General features: G+C 41.1%; 2 protein-coding genes across 8 annotated transcripts in view; one reads left to right on the forward strand and one right to left on the reverse strand.

The window, feature by feature from the left end:
• The window catches only part of LOC139769560 (dopamine receptor 1-like), a 145,777-nt gene extending 135,845 nt beyond the window's left edge, over positions 1–9,932 (forward strand). For 2 of the 5 annotated variants that reach the window (XM_071700734.1, XM_071700735.1), the window contains 6 exons: positions 2,649–2,714; positions 4,105–4,414; positions 4,681–4,822; positions 5,299–5,402; positions 5,877–6,159; positions 7,109–9,932. In XM_071700734.1, the coding sequence (XP_071556835.1) occupies positions 4,254–4,414; positions 4,681–4,822; positions 5,299–5,402; positions 5,877–6,159; positions 7,109–7,393 (975 nt within the window). In that variant the 5' untranslated portion in view covers positions 2,649–2,714; positions 4,105–4,253 and the 3' untranslated portion in view covers positions 7,394–9,932. Of the gene's footprint in view, positions 1–2,648; positions 2,719–4,104; positions 4,415–4,680; positions 4,823–5,298; positions 5,403–5,876; positions 6,160–7,108 lie in introns of all 5 variants that reach the window. The other 3 variants (XM_071700731.1, XM_071700732.1, XM_071700733.1) reach the window with 2 other exon arrangements.
• Positions 9,933–10,105: 173 nt separating this feature from the next.
• On the reverse strand, positions 10,106–14,044 carry LOC139769555 (methionine--tRNA ligase, mitochondrial-like). 3 transcript variants are annotated; one of them, XM_071700720.1, is made up of 7 exons: positions 13,607–14,044; positions 12,214–12,375; positions 11,718–11,992; positions 11,517–11,631; positions 11,071–11,306; positions 10,756–10,990; positions 10,106–10,687 (listed from the first exon to the last, which is right to left on the reverse strand). In XM_071700720.1, the coding sequence occupies exons 1-7, from the start codon at positions 13,863–13,865 to the stop codon at positions 10,125–10,127; spliced, it is 1,845 nt and encodes a 614-aa protein (XP_071556821.1). In that variant the 5' UTR covers positions 13,866–14,044; the 3' UTR covers positions 10,106–10,124. The 3 variants fall into 3 exon arrangements, with proteins under 3 accessions (XP_071556821.1, XP_071556820.1, XP_071556822.1); XM_071700719.1 differs by having other exon boundaries at positions 11,400–11,631; positions 13,607–14,042; XM_071700721.1 differs by lacking the exon at positions 13,607–14,044 and adding an exon at positions 12,742–12,916 and having other exon boundaries at positions 11,400–11,631.
• Between the last annotated feature and the right edge of the window lie 3,291 nt (positions 14,045–17,335).

Consider the following 17,335-nt stretch of genomic DNA (forward strand, 5'->3'; position numbering starts at 1 on the left):
ATTACTAATATTGAAAATCTTCATAGAAATGATTTATACTTTTCCATGGCATATACAGAATGAACCGTTTGAGGACATATACAGATTAGATTTAATATTAATTTGTTTAATATTTTTCTTAAAAGATATTGTTTTAATGATATAATCTCAGCATATGCATTTATATGATAGAGTAGATATGAAACACAGACAAAAGTTTGTACCCTTATGACATCATCCAAACTTATATAAAATTCACTTTTTGAAAACATAATTACATACATGTGTTTTTAAAGTGCTTACATTGAGCGGACCATTCTGCGTTATCTCTAACAAATGTTATTATTTTTTTAATTCTTGTACGCTTGATTGTACTTTAAAACAATTTTATGTTGCGAAACATTTCAATTTTTTAACCACTGTTGACCCAATATATGCTGACCCGATCGAGATATCGTATATACATATATACAAGAACAGTCTCGAGCAAATAAAAAACTTTAATATTAGTTTTACGGTGTATCAGTGTGCGCTTTTTTGCACGCCGAATCTTTCAATCTTTCTGCGAGGATATTAGAAAACAATTGAGACGAAGTTCTGCAATGCGGAACCAACTTTTTCGCTAGAGCAAATTTCGCGAAACTTTTGAAATAAAATTCTACGCCAGCGTTATCTCCAAACATAATAACCGAACTAGAATCCTCTTCAAATACAATTCCATGTATTATATGCATTTTTAGAAAATCTCCTATCGACCTCCTGATTCACTTTGCAATATGGAACTAAAAATCACGAAAATGACGATTGGTTCCTTATTGCGTTAATTGCTTCCAATTTATCTTCGAGGCCCATAGCTAGATTAGAAATAAAACTCTGTTACTTGCAATCGATTGAACGTACTATATAACTTGATATTGAGTAATAGGATATCTTAGCGCGAATCAGACCTGAGACAAAGCGCCCGCGAGAAATCACGATAAATTGGAGCAATTAGCCGGGAATCGGGAATCAAGCATCAGGTGGAAAATTAGGGCGAAAGAGATCGAGCACCGCGCCGAACTGACTTCAACTCGTTGAAGTAGAAATTCCGTCCCGGGCTAAACTGGGAATTTTGAGAACACGTGAAAGCGCGTGTCGCCACTTACCGCAGCTGCGCTTGCTTTAAATTCATAAGCACCGGCGCATAATTTGCATCGGGCGATAATTATTCCACGAACGAAATTTCGAACGAAAAGTGTTGCCCGAGTCGTAATATAAGAAGCGTAATGGTTTAAATATATAACATATAATATATATATATATAATATAAGCCGCGTGTGTATAGAATATTAAGTGGCCGCCGCCGTATGCTGCATTGCATATCTAATGAATCGATAAACATCGTTCTACTTTCGAAAGTTTCCGCGGTGAGATTTCAATGCGACGTGTTACACAGATTATGGCGCCCCGCGAGAAACGAGACGCGCGCGTGGCAATTGATCCGCCGCGCCGCGCCGCCGAGAGGACGAGCCGCACTCCGTAAGGTAAATGTACCAATGCCGGGACACTTAAGACCTATGTCTGGACACCTTTATCATTTTAGTTTTTAAATATCATATATATGTATAATGCGAGTTAAAACCAAGGATAAAAATATAATACAAGAAAAATATTTTTATCTTTGATGCTTTGATTTTAATTCGCGTTATAACTTATTTAAGGACTAAAATGATAAAAATGTCCAGACATACGTACGTGTCCAGGCATTGGTACATTTACCTTAATGTGAAGCTGACTACTGAATATCGCGAACAGATGATGATTTATTTATCTTCGACCTATACATTACGCATTTAGTCACGAGATGGACATAAATATCGATTGCTACGCGCGGATGTTCAAATTAATAGGCGTCATCAGGTTCGCTGTCACATTTTACGTTGAATCATCATCAGGGCAGAATAATACCTTGAATTGTATCAACGAAACGTGAGCGAGTAATCTCGCAGCCGTTGGCTAAATCTCGCAACGAAGTATTAACTTTAAGGTCGTAATTACAAGCGAGATACACCGGGTTATGTATCCGCTCGGCGCGGATAATTTTAGCGCCTCTCTGTCTACCGCCATAAAAAAAAACAGAAGTAAAACTTTATTACGCTGAGAGTCCGCGTTTATGCCGAGATAGTTGGATCCCCGTGATGGGAAATAGCATCCGCGATGAAGAATACTAAAAGCTGTAGCCACCCTGCCGTGGAAAACGGCAAGTTAACGTGGCCGGGGAACTTTTTTATCATAGGTCCATAAAATGCGACAGCATGGAGACATTCAAGCACGTATATGTGCTTTTAAGAAAATCTAGATAAAGAAGAAGATACACAACTCTAAAAGACGTCTCGGAGCGTCTCGAAGATTGATCCTCGTGACGTTCTTCCAGCGTCTTCGCGCTTCTTTCCACCTGTCCCTGTGCTTCTTTTCCATCCGCAAATTAATTTTTACTTATTTATCGCTTCCATCTGTCTCGCCGTAGATGTGCCCACAATGTGTCGTCCACAGCTGCCATCACGTAGTCGCGCGTATAATAATTTTTGGCCATAAGCTAATTCCAATCCTCTCCTGATGCTTCGCGTAAATCATCATGGCTCTACGACAAGCCCCGCACTCACGCAGCCTCTCTCTTTGTCTTTCCGCAGAGTAACCTGACAGACGGGGAAGAAGATCTGCCTGAAGACGCTTTCTCGCTGCTGTCGGTGCTCCTAGTTGGTTCGCTAAACTTTCCATTTGATCGATCGTGAGTCGCCCCTCGAAGACAGCCTCCCGAGAGTGCCTACTCTCGGAAGCTCCGATCCGACCCCATCCAATCATACCGGTGGTAGTCTCTGCCTTTCTCTCCCTCTCCCTAGGCTCTTCCCGACACCCTTTCCCGACTGCCTTACCCGCTCACCTTCCCCGTGTTGTTTTCCCTCGACATCTCGAACGCTTTCTTGCCGCTTAATATATAACCGATAGAATCGAATAAATTATGATTGGACGCGAGTCCCGTGGGTAAGTGTCGTAATTTATGTGCTATCGATGCGCGCCACAAAGTCCGTTCAGCAATGCCCTTTACGTAACACTTCTGCACCATGATACTGTTGTAATACAATATTTTGCTAGAAATAAAAGAATGTCGACTGCGTGAAGACCTTTTTATTTAACAGACGAAGAGTCGAAATACCTTGTTTTTAAGCATTTTATTAAAAATTTAAAAGAATACGCGGAAGATGCATCACAATTAATTGATAATTTATTAAATATTCAAGATTCGAAGTACTTTCTCGGTGAACTTAATTCTTTTTCAAGTAAGACGTTTGTATAAAATAAGAAATGTGATAAATTCTGCCTATATATAAAGAGATGCAACCTATGCAGATTTTCTAAATTTCGAGAGGTAGCAAGATTTTTCCTGACCGTTGTTTTAGCGTGTACATTACTTTACTATATGGGGTGCTTACGTTATCGATAAAATAAAGGTTCGCGAAGCGAATTATATACTCTGCTGAATCTAGCCTTTTAAAGGGGATATGCACACGGGGTGAACCAGAACGGATTTACCGGCTCTTCGTTCATTTTGTTCACCCAGCTTCACCTGTATTTCATCCTTTTAGCGTTCGCGACAGATTAATTACAGAGATACGTGGTAATGCCGGGTATTAAAAGTCGCAGGAGATTACGGCCACCCTCGAATTTTCCCCTCACTCTGAGTAATCGACGCCAATCTCGCCAGAAACAATTTTATTAGGGTGAAGGTCGGGGCTTCCGAGATCCTTCCATAAATATATATAATATCGATTATATCGCGAAGTAAAAGAGTCTCAATATATATATCTCCAAAATTCCTCAAAAAGATATGTCTATCCAGCATCCGATAATAGCCGATAACACGCCGATATTCGTGCCGCGTCAGCGTGAGGCGGGCTTTTCTCGATTCGTCATCAAAATTCGATGAATAGCCGGCTGCGAATCATATTTCATCGGCCGGCCGACGACACGACGCCCGCGCCGGATTTCTTAAAGGCCCGCGCGCTTCGAGGGGTGACGCGTTGTATGGTTGAACAGTAGCGTGTCCTGGCGATTCTCCGCTAGACGGATCTCCGCGATATCCCGCAGGACTCCTCCTCGTGATCCTGATATTCTTCTCCGTCGCCGGCAACGTCCTGGTCTGCGTGGCGATCTACACCGACCGCGGGCTACGGAGGATCGGCAACCTCTTCCTGGCCTCCCTGGCCGTCGCCGACCTCTTCGTCGGTGGGCTGGTGATGACCTTTGCCGGGGTCAACGATCTCCTCGGCTACTGGATCTTCGGAATGTGGTTTTGCGACATCTGGATCGCCTTCGATGTTATGTGCAGCACTGCCTCTATCCTGAATCTATGCGCCATATCGCTCGACCGTTACATACACATCAAGGATCCCCTCAGGTGAGACTACTGATGGATAGCTTCAAAGAAGGATCATCGAACGACTAATAAATTAAAAGTTACAACTATTTTTTAGCGTGGCTAAAAGACAGTTTTAGAGGATGAAACCATTTTACACGATATATTTTTGAAATCGTGATGAATTTAAAATTGTTATACAAAATAATGTCAAAATTTAATCCTAAAAAATTATAGTATATAAATTTTGAAGATGAGAATTATAGAGATTTAGAGCAAATGCGAGGGTTTATCAAACGTTGTTTTAGGTACGGCCGTTGGGTGACCAGAAGAGTTGCCATTGGCGGCATCGTCGTTGTGTGGCTCCTAGCAGGACTCATATCCTTTGTACCGATCAGTCTAGATCTTCACAGGAATGATGATGATCAACCTACGTTTGACGAAGTGGAGGTAAGGTGCCCGCAGAATTTAATCGCGTTGGTTTATTTATATATCAATATAGCTCAATATATCGAATAAATTCAATATAATATATATCGTCTAATTTAAATACGTAAAACGCGATGAAATGATTTTCCACTCTGAGCTCTCCCGAGCAAACTGTTAGTGGATGAATTCCATCCACTTTAATATTTCAAGTGTACGCAATATTATAAAAAGTCGGCAAAATTATAAATATTGCCCGACGAAAATTTCTAAGTACGTTCCGCGATGTATCAACCATGTGTGAGATTGAATTCGTATCGAGCTTCATAAAAAAGAAATACGATGAATGTATGGTGCGGTTGGTGCTTTCGATTCGAATACCGCAGGGATTAAAAATAAATGACATTTCTCGTTTTACCCCCGTCACGCCATTCACGACTGAGGCAGTTTGCGCAATCCTCGCCGTTTCTCCGTTAATTACTCATCTTTTACCTTTACAGGAGCACCCTACGTGTGCCCTAGACATTACACCCACCTATGCGGTGGTGTCCTCTTGCATATCTTTCTACGTGCCCTGCATCGTGATGCTGGGTATTTACTGCAGGTAAGACCGCCGCTCGCTGGCGCCCACCGCTAACTACTCGGAGGCGAATTAATTTAACTTTTTACTTCCGCACTCTCGCCGTAATCATTTGCCGTGATCTTCGTGAGTGACGCAGCTCGTATGCCCTTCTATATAAAACGTGATTAACTACGGTAATTTGCGACTCACGAATGCGCCTGAAGATAAAAATGATGCGCTCGGAAAGACATCTTCATTTGAAAATTCATAAAATGTATAAATTACAAAAATGCACAGAAATGCTGAATGTACCGCGTTTAGCGGAACAACGCATGCTGATGAATTTCCAATAAGCGCTTCATCTCTTCATCGCTTTCGTTTCTTTGATATGCAATACAAAAATATAATTATATTTTTTCATTTCGCTGCTGTAAAGTGACAGTAAAGTGTTCTCTGATAATTATTAATAAATCACAAGAGATCATTCCACGCGTTAAAAAATACTTTCTCTTTCAGGCTCTATTGCTACGCGCAGAAACACGTGAAGAGTATCCGAGCAGTGACGAAGCTGCCGGACACCTCCATGGCCAAGAGTTTTCGCTCGAAGAGCAGTCGCTGCAAGCCACCGAAGCCGCAGACGAAGACGAAGCCAACCAGCCCTTACCACGTCTCCGACCACAAGGCCGCGATCACCGTCGGCGTAATCATGGGCGTATTCCTGGTATGCTGGGTACCCTTCTTCTGCGTCAACATCGTCGCAGCCTACTGCAAGACCTGCATATCTCACCGAGCGTTCCAGGTGCGACTCCTTGCGCAGACTGCATCCCAAGGCGTTCATTTCATCTTAACTACGTTTTAGAGATGTGCTAACTATTCGAATACGAATCGAATCGAATCATACTTGATTTGATGATGCAGGTACATTCAGTGAGTGCTTTCAGTATTACAACCGCTCACTAAGCGGCTAAGTAGTAGTCAAAGAGTTTTTTTTTTAATTTTTGACATGCTCTGTGGCCCTATTAAATTGTAAGTAAAAGTTTAAATATACGTAAAAAAGAATAAGTTATAAGTATTGATAATAAAATAAACACTACATTATTTTATTTTAATTTCTACGTATGTAATTGGATAATAATGTTATTGGATATCATATTAGAGTATTTTAATAATTCGTTTATGATTTTTCACCTAACTGTCTCGGTTCTACGACAGATAAAGTATATTTTATTATTTTTATATTAAATATTTAAATACGTTTTTTGCCTTAAAAAGAGTTTATATTATATATATAATTAATATTATTTTTACACATCAAAATATTCTCTTATTATCTACATGTTAAAATTCAATCTTATAATAATTATATTGTTAATTAAAAATTATATTTCAACGATTCGATTCAATTTCATTCGATTCGCTTCGATTTGAATAAAATTTTGTCGATTTGATTCGATTTGAATCTGAAAAAGAAAATGAAATTCGATTCAATTTGACATAAAAAATCCTCGATTTGCACATCTCTACTACGTTCTTTTTTTTTTAAATTTAAAACTGATTCTTTTCTCTCTTAAAGAAAAGATTGAGAGATTCTTTCATTCAAATTGACGAAAACATCTTGGAAATTCCTATTATAAGATTCTCCTTTCCAAAGAGATGTAAGAACTTTTGTGTCCCACACGTAGAACAGTTCTTGCTCGCGCACAAATTTTTACAGAGGTGTGCTAAAGTCGTTTCTTCCTCCCGAACAGGTTCTCACGTGGTTCGGCTACAGTAACTCGGCCTTCAACCCGATAATCTACAGCATCTTCAACACTGAGTTTCGGGAGGCGTTCAAGAGGATCCTCACGAAGGGGGCACGCGCGCGGGGCAACCAGCCGTCGACCAGCGAGTGCGGTGAGTTCCGTTCAGTGGTGGTGCAGAAGCGGAACGGCTCCATGGTCGAGTGTAACATCAGTCCGAGATCGAGCGCGGACAGCTGCCAGGTCGGCATGATGGCTCAACGACATCGCGACACCATCGTCAGTGCCATATAAACGAGCGTCCCTCTCGACTCTCGGGTCATCTTAAACGATCTCTTTCCTGGGTCTCGCTCTCGCTGCTTACCTCCCGAAATTCGCCGCGGTCGTCCGATCGTTACTCGCCGATCTTGTGTCAAAGAATTTGTGATGCGGGATCTGGAGATGCCGACATCGTCCGGCGAGGAGTAACGACGCATTAGCGCGCGAATTGAAACATGCCTCACGCAAGAAGAATTCGTTCTTCGTCGTGGCGTGTTAATCCTCTACGATCTTTCGCGTCGCAGGGGACACATCGATTTTACAAAACATTTTTATTTTCAGCATTTTTAGATTTACAGTCTTCGTTTTGCTGTTTCGAGTCCCGCAGGGAGTGAAAAAGCCATCGTGATACAATCCATGACAGATTGCACGATTTCTAATGGAACGATCGCTTTATTGTTATTGTTTTCGTACGAACTTACGTCAGTGTGTAAATATAAAGTCAGCATACGGCACCGCCTGTACCAACAAGCGGGGTTTACTCTCGCGTGCTAAAGTTTAGTATTTGCATCCGCGAAGGATTTGAACGCCAAACCGCCCGCCTGCTCAAAGGAAGACTGCTGCTGCAGTTGCGACGACGTTGCGCTCTCGCTATACCGCCGCTCGCGTAAGATAAGCATAATTGAGGACTGTTGAATAATACTCTCAGCCATATTATTGAATCTCTCCTCACATAATATCGATCAATGTTCTAGTTAGCTGTTCGTTGATTTGGCCCGAAGATTCTCTTGGTCCAAACCGGGAAAACGCGTTTGCTCGTATCTCCTCGGCGTCGGATTTCTAGAGAAGCAATATCGTTTAATGCAGGAGCAATGCAAATCGAGAACGTTTGCTGGATATTAAAATGAGCGCTTCGGGTACGTTGTGTCTCCGCGGAGTCGTCGTCGCGACTCGATTACGATTAACCGATGATAATTACGAGTGACGCGCGAGTTTTTCTTCGAAGCGCGATATTTTCGTTGTAACATATTCGTATGATCGTCGAATATTTTCTCTTTTTGTTTTTATAGCGAAGGAGCGAAGGCTGTGGTGTTCGACCGTGTAAGCGCGGCATTTCGCGAAGACATCAATCATTGTAATTAAGACAATCACCGGAACCCAATCTTCGAAACATATCCCGAAGACATAATCCACCGAAATCGTAGTATTGTCTTGTTCTCTCATTTTTTTTCATTCTGATTTTTTTTTATTTTTATTTTTTAAGCGATACGACGACAGGCATAGAATGGGATTTGTCGATTAATAGAAGAAATCCAAGTGTAGCGCTTAGGATACTAATCTCGTCAAGCAATCTCTTTAATGGAGCAATGTCGATAGTCGATCTACGATGTTAAAAGCTGGATGTTACTAAAAAAAAAAATACTGATATGTTTCTGAATAGTAACGTCTGTCGAAACATCATGGGAAATATATATATATATATATATATATATATAAAGGAAAAAAAATTTAATAGCAATAGGTCAGCGCAGCGGCGCGCGCAACGCGCCGTTCCGTGAACTATAGAATTCATTTTCCATCCTGTAAATATAGCCATGTAATTATTTTTCTATTTGACGGGCGCGAAGAGAGACATACACGGCGGGATACTCGCAGAAATGCGAGGTTCTCTCGTTTCATGGGCGCGCCCATTGCGGATGTACCTACGCGAAATCGTCGTCGAGCACCCGTCGAATCTCAATTCAATTCTGCATCACATATCCGAGTGGAAGGAAGCGAGCCAATTTGGCGTTCGCGAGGATCCGTCGAGCTTCCTTGGTACATCTATATCTACGATACAAAACGCATTACGATCCGGCGCGAGAGGAAACGAAAAGGAATGTCACATGCGAATGCAGACGCGTTGCAGACTGTAGAAACGGTTGTAGGGAATAGCGCGGAACTCTCTAGCCAGCAGGATCTGTGCGCAATGTTGATGTATACTACTGATATATTCGAATGACCGTTCTCTGTAAATATATTAGACTAAGCTTCGACAAGGGTATCTTGACCTGTGACTTTTTACTGATTTCCTCTTTCGTCCGATTCCTACGTCCCAATGAAACAATGGAAAAACAAACAGCAAGCGCCGAAAAAGGTATTCTTATCGCATACACTTATATCCCCGGATAGCCAAATCTGTCGAGAACAGATTTTGAAAGTACCTGCTGCAAATTTTGTTGATAGAATGTCAGCAGAAATGTAACAGAATCTGTTAACGGAACGTAATGGCATATTGACCGTAGAAACTGAGCAAAATCTACCATTTCGCAACCATTTAAAGGATATATTCCGTTCAAATGTTTATGAAATGACAGATTCTATTCGGTTTCTGTCGACAATCTGCTGTCAGATTATATTGGCAGGCTTTGCCGGCAAAACGAGTTTAATGCGGACACAGATAATACCAGATCTGTTGTGATATCTGAGCAAATCTGCTGCCAATCTATTATACCTCGAGCAGTTTGCTTATTGGGTCTATGATACTTATAAGTATAGATACTTGTACATACTAATAAAATTTAATCTGCCTGAAGTTAACAATTGGTATTTCATTCATTTATAATTTGTACTTCTACAAACTCTAATTTGTAAATCGCATGTTTTTTTGTCATAACTCGGAATATATAATGTTGTATTTAGCGTGATTGGGATATTTAATTTTGACTACTAAATTTCATCCCTCGATGCATAATTAGTAAACAAATAATAGATATATAAATATTTATTAATTCTTTATTTTTTTAAACAATATCAAATTATTACGTTCGATATGCCTTTCTTTTATGCTACCGTTGTTGGAAAATTCAGGCGCGGTGTCCGTCCACATGCGATTTTCCTTCGGGATATTTAGAAAATCGAGCAAACTACTGCTCAATCTCGGCATAATTGGATACAATATTAAAGCACCTATTCTACTGCTTTCTAGAGCAAGCGATATCACAGCTTTAAGTTCCTCGATCGAATTTGCATCGTCGACTCGCTTCTTCAGCTGCCAAGGCTCGTGATACGCCACCATCTTATTCGCGCAATGAAGCATACTCATGACCGCGTCCACGACATGATGTAAATTGTATTCCTCGTAACTCTCGCGCGCTTTTTTGCTCACAGATTTCAAAGCTTCTCTAGTCTCATCAGCTACCTCAGACTGCAACACATTCCAGTATTTCGCCGGATCGGGGAACTCTTTGGACGGATTGACCGCTTTACCCGCGCAACGACTGACTAGATTGCCCAGTGTATCCGCCAACTCGGAATTCAATACGTTAACAATTTTCGTTGAACTATAATCTGTGAACGGATTTTTAAGAGACGTGATGTAAATGATATGTAACAAGTAAATGCACGATTCGTCTTACTTGCGTCGTTCTGCGGCACCGCTTCTCTCAGGATAAAGTATCGCAATCCCTCGTCTGAATACTCATTTGCAGCTTCAAATGGCGATATTACATTTCCCTTTGATTTCGACATTTTTTTATGATCAACAGTCCAATGAGCGTGACACAGTAGCGTCTTTGGAGGCTCGAAACCTGCCGCTATTAAGAATGCTGGCCAATAGATACCGTGAAACTTCAAAATATCTTTTCCAATTATCTACAATAATTTTTTTTATATATTTTAATATGACAAATTTCATGTAATATTCATTATTAGCTAAAAATTATGATCCGTACTTGAATGGTGGGTGGCCAAAATTCTTTGTAAGATTCATTTGGGTATCCTAAGACCGTTAAATAATTTACTAAGGCATCCATCCATACATATACCGAATGAGACTCATCGCGCGGGGAAGGTATAGCCCATGGCACCTTGTTTCTAATTCTAGTAATGCTTAAGTCTTGTAAACATGCACCTTCCTCTACCCACTGTGATAATGTTCTGTGATACAACGCAGGTCTAACTGTGTTTTCTGCAAAAAAAAAGTAATCCAAAATTTAGAATTTGCAGTCGTTAAAAGAAAGCGAGATCATGAATTAGTTTAAGACTCGACTTCTTTTTATACCATCTTTGAGCCAATACTTGAGATCATCTTGAAATGCGCTAAGTCGGAATTTGTAATTTTCTTCCTCCGTCCATTCTACTTTGTTTCCCGATTCCGCGGAGACTTTGATTACTTTACCGGTCGAATCTTTCTGTTCCGCCAACTCTGCATCAGAGAGGAACGCTTCGTCCGATACGCAATACCATCCCGAGTACTTTCCTAGATAGATATGCCCTCGTTCTTCTAACCGTTTCTGAAAATGTTCAATTTCTCAATGTGAACGACACGATCACAAACATACACGAGATTGATATTCAGAAATAAATTTGTTCTAAGAACCCAAAAGTGATACACTGCGTCACAGTGCTGCTTTTCAGTGGTTCTAATGAAACGCGAATAATCCACTTCAAACCTATCGCACATTTCCCTGAATTGCTGTGAAATTCTTGTACAGTACTCAAGATTCGGTAAACCAGCTGCGGCTGCGGCGGCTTTGATTTTGTTACCGTGCTCGTCGGTGCCGGTGGTAAGAAATGTTTTATGGCCCAACATGCCGTTGTATCGAGCAACAGCATCGGCCAGAACTGCGCTGTACAAATGCCCAATATGAGGACCTAACATATAAAATATACATTTATATCTGTTCCTATTATGGCTGCGTTCGGAAACGTCACCCGGGTACACACGGGTATACTCCCTTCTCCTTCTAACTCGCTGAGATAGAAAGAGAAGGGAGTATACTCGTGTGCACTCGGGTGACGTTTCCGAACGCAGCCTATAATGGTAACTTTTAGACTAATAAATGAGAATTTTTAACTTGAAGAAAGTTACATACCAGCGTTTACGTAAAAAATCGGCGTAGTAATGTACTTATTTTGAGATAAATCTTTTACATAGTGCCTCTTTATTGTCAGACTCCAAGATGACCGTACATTTTTAAATAGAAATGGAAATATCGCTGATTTCGAGGGCTGATACTTTGCAATTACGTGTTTAACTGAAATTTAAAATTATTATTATTATTATGTGATTAATTAACACTTATTAGCACTTGGAAAATTTGAAATTAAAAAAGTAAAGCAAAGTGTTGTTATATCATATTTTTCATAATAACAAAAGCTTGATATTGCATACTACAAGATAGACATAAAAGAGATTTAACAATATTATTTAATATGTTATAATATTATTTGTTATAGGCAGTTAAATATAAGCAAAAAATAATGCGTTGGAATAAGAGCGTTTTTCATAAATTTATGAAAAAAATGATATATGAGAGTTCATCTTAAAAATATTTATTTTCTACTAGTTCTGTACATGTAGTCACAATACATTAAATAACAAAGAGCAATATAGACGTTACAACAATTCTTATTTCTCCGTCTCAGCATTTTGCGACTCTAAGGATATTGTTTCTAACTGAGCTATGAGATCCATATGCTTAAATTCGTTAGGTCTGTTGGTAAACGTTTCAAGCAACCGCAATCTGTGTTCGTTATCGTTGCAATAATATAGCTGCAATTCATTAGCCAGGCATTGTGCCTCCTGCACTTGCAGTAAATTTGTATCAAATTCGCCACGCATAAGTACAATGCCCTTATTGTCTCTCAATTCAGTGTAGTGTATCATGGTCAAACACTCAGGCGCGTTCTCTTTATGAGTCTGGTACCATAAGAGCGGAGTCATGTGCACTTCCGAGCCGTAAAATTGACACATTATAAATTCATAGCCCTGCTCTTTTGGTAATGGCAAGAGGAAGGTGGAATATTGCTTGCCGCGCGCAAACATCTTATCGTACTGTTCGGGCGTCATAGTACCGCAGATACAGTCCTTCCGTTTGTGATACTCATTCCATATTTCTATAATCTCCTCTTTCGACCGATCATTTATCATATCAACTTTCATAATGCTATCCAATCGCGCTTCTTTCGCCTGCGTACCAGCAGATTCCAAAGCTGGCTTTGCCTCAGTTTGGTAGAAACTCGCAGCTTTCTCACGTTTCTCTTTAACAATAACAAAAAGCTAGCATCCTTATCATCGATAAATCATAAGAACCATAATATCTAAACATTATCTGTTACTAATTCCTAGACAGAAATGCCAAGAAACGAAGGTAAATGCGCCAAATTTATAATTGTCAGAAAGAAGGAAAATATAATTGTTTCGGACAATCAGGAAACAGTGTTGTCAGAAATAGCAGCCTTGCGAGCCTCGTGAAAATCATATACCTTGCTTCTCGCGAGTCTGCTTCTCTTGCTGTTCGACGCGTTGCAGAAATTCCTGCGGGCTGGTCTGCTGCAGCCTCGCGATCTTCTCGGCGTACTTGTCGTAATAGGGATTCCTCTGCAACTCCTCGAGAACCTTTTCGAGCCTCACCCGGCTCGTCATGATGCACCTCTCGTCGCTCGTCCTCGCGGTTACCCGGTTACCCTTCAGATGCCTGGCCAAACCTAGGCGCGTCGCGTTTCGCAGTAAAACGCTTGCCATGAATATCCAGCGGTACGGGCGATATTGGCGATACCTTGAACACGCGTGAAATTAGCCGAGAGAAGCATCCATACGGCCATACAGCCCATAGGAGTTAAAACATAAGAATAAGAGGTTAGAGGACGGAACACGGAGCAGTGAGCACAGCAGCACTGGGCACTGGGCTGGGTCAAAAGCCCCTGTGCCCTGTACACCAGCGCCAGTACATCCATTTTGGAAAATACGGCTCTGTGTGATTGGTTCATAATACCAGCCTTATGACTTGTATATAAGCCGCGACCGATTTGCCCGCAATTCTTACCGGTTTATCGTTTAGTTACACTGGTTACACTTCTATTTGCTCAACGTGCGCGGACCAGTTCGGACGTGTTTTGTCCGGAAGGAAAATTTTTTTTAAGTATTGCGACTGTTAGGCTGCGTTCGGAAACGTCACCCGGGTACACACGGGTATACTCCCTTCTCCTTCTAACTCGCTGAGATAGAAAGAGAAGGAAGTATACTCGTGTGCACTCGGGTGACGTTTCCGAACGCAGCCTTACTGTCTGCATTGATCCCCACTCAGACTTTCGGTTGATTCCGTTTAGACTTTGTCACGCTAACGTGTACCAGACTTTGTTAAACAAACAGTGGCAAATGCTGGCCATATTGACCTCGTATTAGAGGCAGGAGCCAATATAAATCCAAGAAGAAGAAGAAGTTTAATTACACTCGTCGAGGAAAGTAGTTAGGGTGTTCGAGCAGCACGGAAGAGGAATTATACAAGAACGTCGTAAGGAAAATTTACATATTAGTGATAATATAAGAACCTCGAAAATTGACAAAAGTATTAGGAGAATATAATCAGCAAAAAAGTCAATCTAAAATTCTAAAATTTTCTCAAGAGTTTCAAGAATCATGATTCCGAGAATTCGGTAAGAACTCGAAGCGCTATTTGCTTATTCTATCCTTGTTTTATACCTGATGAGCGATAAAGATAGAACGATGCAATAGCGCTAATATAGCGCGCTCCCCGAATCTGCAGCCATACATAGATTCGTCGTATGTACCTACAGCAACTATCGCTTATAGCTATACAGGCTTATAGCCTGTATATTTATTTATTTCAGTATAAAATAATTTTTAAAACGTTTATATTAATTCTGACTGCAGACGGACCTTCGGGAACACTAGCGCCTTCTTCTTTTAACATGAATAACTAAAAATCTATATTTCGGCTATATATAATTACCGAGTTTATAAATATTTAATTAAAATTATCTGGGTGACTCACAAACCTTTTTAATCACACTTCATAACTCTTCATACAAAATACAAACGATTCCATATAAAAACTTTTATTAATTTATCTATTTCGGCTAAATGCATGGTGTAAAAATAAATAATTAATTACAATTAAACGAATGACTCACAAACCTTTTCAATTGCACTTCAAAAGTCTTCATACGAAATACAAACGATTTCATATAGAGATTCTTTAAAAAGACGTTTATTTCCGGCTAAATACATACGAATGATTTTCTGCCGATGTTAAGGCCCGTATTCATAGCCAGTTTTATAGATGTTAGCCTTAAATTGATAGAAATAAACCTTAAGTCGTAGGCAAATAAACCAATCTTCGATTACTTTAATGTGAGATAATTTTTCGTTTTTTTTTCGTTTTTAAGACTAATAATAAACCAACAAACGCTAAAATTAGACCAACAATCATCAGCAAACGATTACGCATCGATTAGGCTTTTTTTAAATTAAAAATAAAATTTTTCCGGCTAACTTAAGGCTAATTTTTCTTTTTTAATTTAAAAAACAATTAAGAACCAACAAACGTTGTAATTAGGCCAACAATCACCAACAAACGACCAACAAACGATTAAAAAAAAAAAAAATTAATAAAGTCGAAGTTGACCGGCTAAGTTACGGGAGGTAGTCGAGCCGGGAGCCTTCGAATCCGGCCGAATGCCGAATCACGTTCGGCCGCTCTCGCCGCCCGCCGCCGCGCGTCGGCGAGGCACGCGGCACGCGGCACTCGGCAGTCGGCACCTCGGCCTCGGCCTTGGCAGTCGCAATACCGCGATCGCGACCGTTGAATGAGTCCGCCGATTTCGCAGCAACGTACGTGCAAAGTCGGCGCGCGGACGATCATTTCCATCGGCGAGACAGCCTTGATACTTGTTTTGCCGACGCTCGGAGTACCCTCACCTGCGGATATTACTCACAATCAGTCATTCTCCCGATAAATTTCGAACAGGTGTCAAGTGTTTGTGCTCCGTGCCGTGGGTGCTGATTCGGAACGCGCGCTCGTTCGTGCGATTGGCATTCCTGCTCCTCGTTTCGCGGGAATAATCGACGAGGCGCTCAATAATTTGCATCAAGTGTGTATCAAGTGTCGTGAATGAATTAATGTGTCGCTCGCTCGAGACGGAGATGTCGAGGGCGTCGAGGCGAAGGTACCTCGTACGGCAATTGCGAGTCGTGACGTGTCGTGAGTGATTTGTAGTTTCGTCGTGATATTCGCGGGCGATAATCGCTCGTCCCGGCCCGGGCCGCCATATGTCGCTGGACCATCGAATGTGCGTGGCATTCATTTACGCGGCATATCTCGAATCGTGTCGTGCTTTGAACGTGCTGTGTGCTGTGCCGGAATTGTCGTGCGATTATCCCCGATTCTTTTCGAAGAGCGGAAAGAGGGCCGAGTGACAACGTGAAATCGTATCGTGATTCAAGTAAATGATTCAAGTAAATAGCACGCTGTGATACAACGATACAACGCTCGTTCGTGAATATTTCTTATTTTTGTGACTCGTGTATTTCGTGCCGCGTATAATCGCGACTCCTTATCGTGCAAAGCATGCATTAATAGTACTTACCTTCGCGAGATTTACGTGCTCGATACCGCGGCGTAATGTGCATACGATATTCAATCTTAATTGTGGTTTTGTTTAATCAATCTATGTTACCTGTTTTTATATTACTACAGAGTAAAGTACTTCCTTCCCATGGGTACGACCTTGGCGAGGTGGGAAGGCCCAGTACCCAGTACGAGGATTTTACCCAAGCAAAACTCTTGTTCTGCTTGGATAAAAATTCAAAGACGGGGAAGCTAACGTACCCTCGTCCGCCGATTTAATTGAATAAACGAACCGCAGCCGGTTTGTCGCGTTTGCTTCGGGAGTGCCGTTCAAGTATAATCGGACTAAAGGACTTTTTTAAACGGGAGTGCCGTACAGTATCGCGCGAGAAAGACTTTTAATGAAATTAGTCCGCGCGCGATTGTAGTTTATTATCCGCGAGTGTTTCTCGCGAGTGTCCTGTGCGCGATGAGAGGAGGAAGCCTGACGTCCTGAGAGGAGGAGGAGGTCTGAGAGAGACATCGGGCCCCGGCGGAGCAACCTTGGGGTAAGTATCATCTTTTATCTGCATAAAATTAATAGTTTTTCCTCATTTATTCGGAGTTTTATTTCGATAAGCTAAAA

The sequence above is a fragment of the Temnothorax nylanderi genome, unplaced genomic scaffold (assembly GCF_030848795.1).
Source record: "Temnothorax nylanderi isolate EJ_2023f unplaced genomic scaffold, tnyl_v1.0 TNYL_tig0023_pilon, whole genome shotgun sequence".
Classification (NCBI taxonomy): domain Eukaryota; kingdom Metazoa; phylum Arthropoda; class Insecta; order Hymenoptera; family Formicidae; genus Temnothorax; species Temnothorax nylanderi.

Bases quoted from the DNA above. Each gene is read 5' to 3' on its own strand.
- LOC139769555 (XM_071700719.1), bottom strand. From the start codon at position 13,865: ATGGCAAGCGTTTTACTGCGAAACGCGACGCGCCTAGGTTTGGCCAGG. The intron at 12,376-13,606 runs GTATATGATTTT...TTTAAATTTCAG, and splicing joins GCAGACTCGCGAGAAGCAAG to TTAAACACGTAATTGCAAAG. The intron at 11,307-11,399 runs GTATAAAAAGAA...TTTTTTTTGCAG, and splicing joins CAAGTATTGGCTCAAAGATG to AAAACACAGTTAGACCTGCG.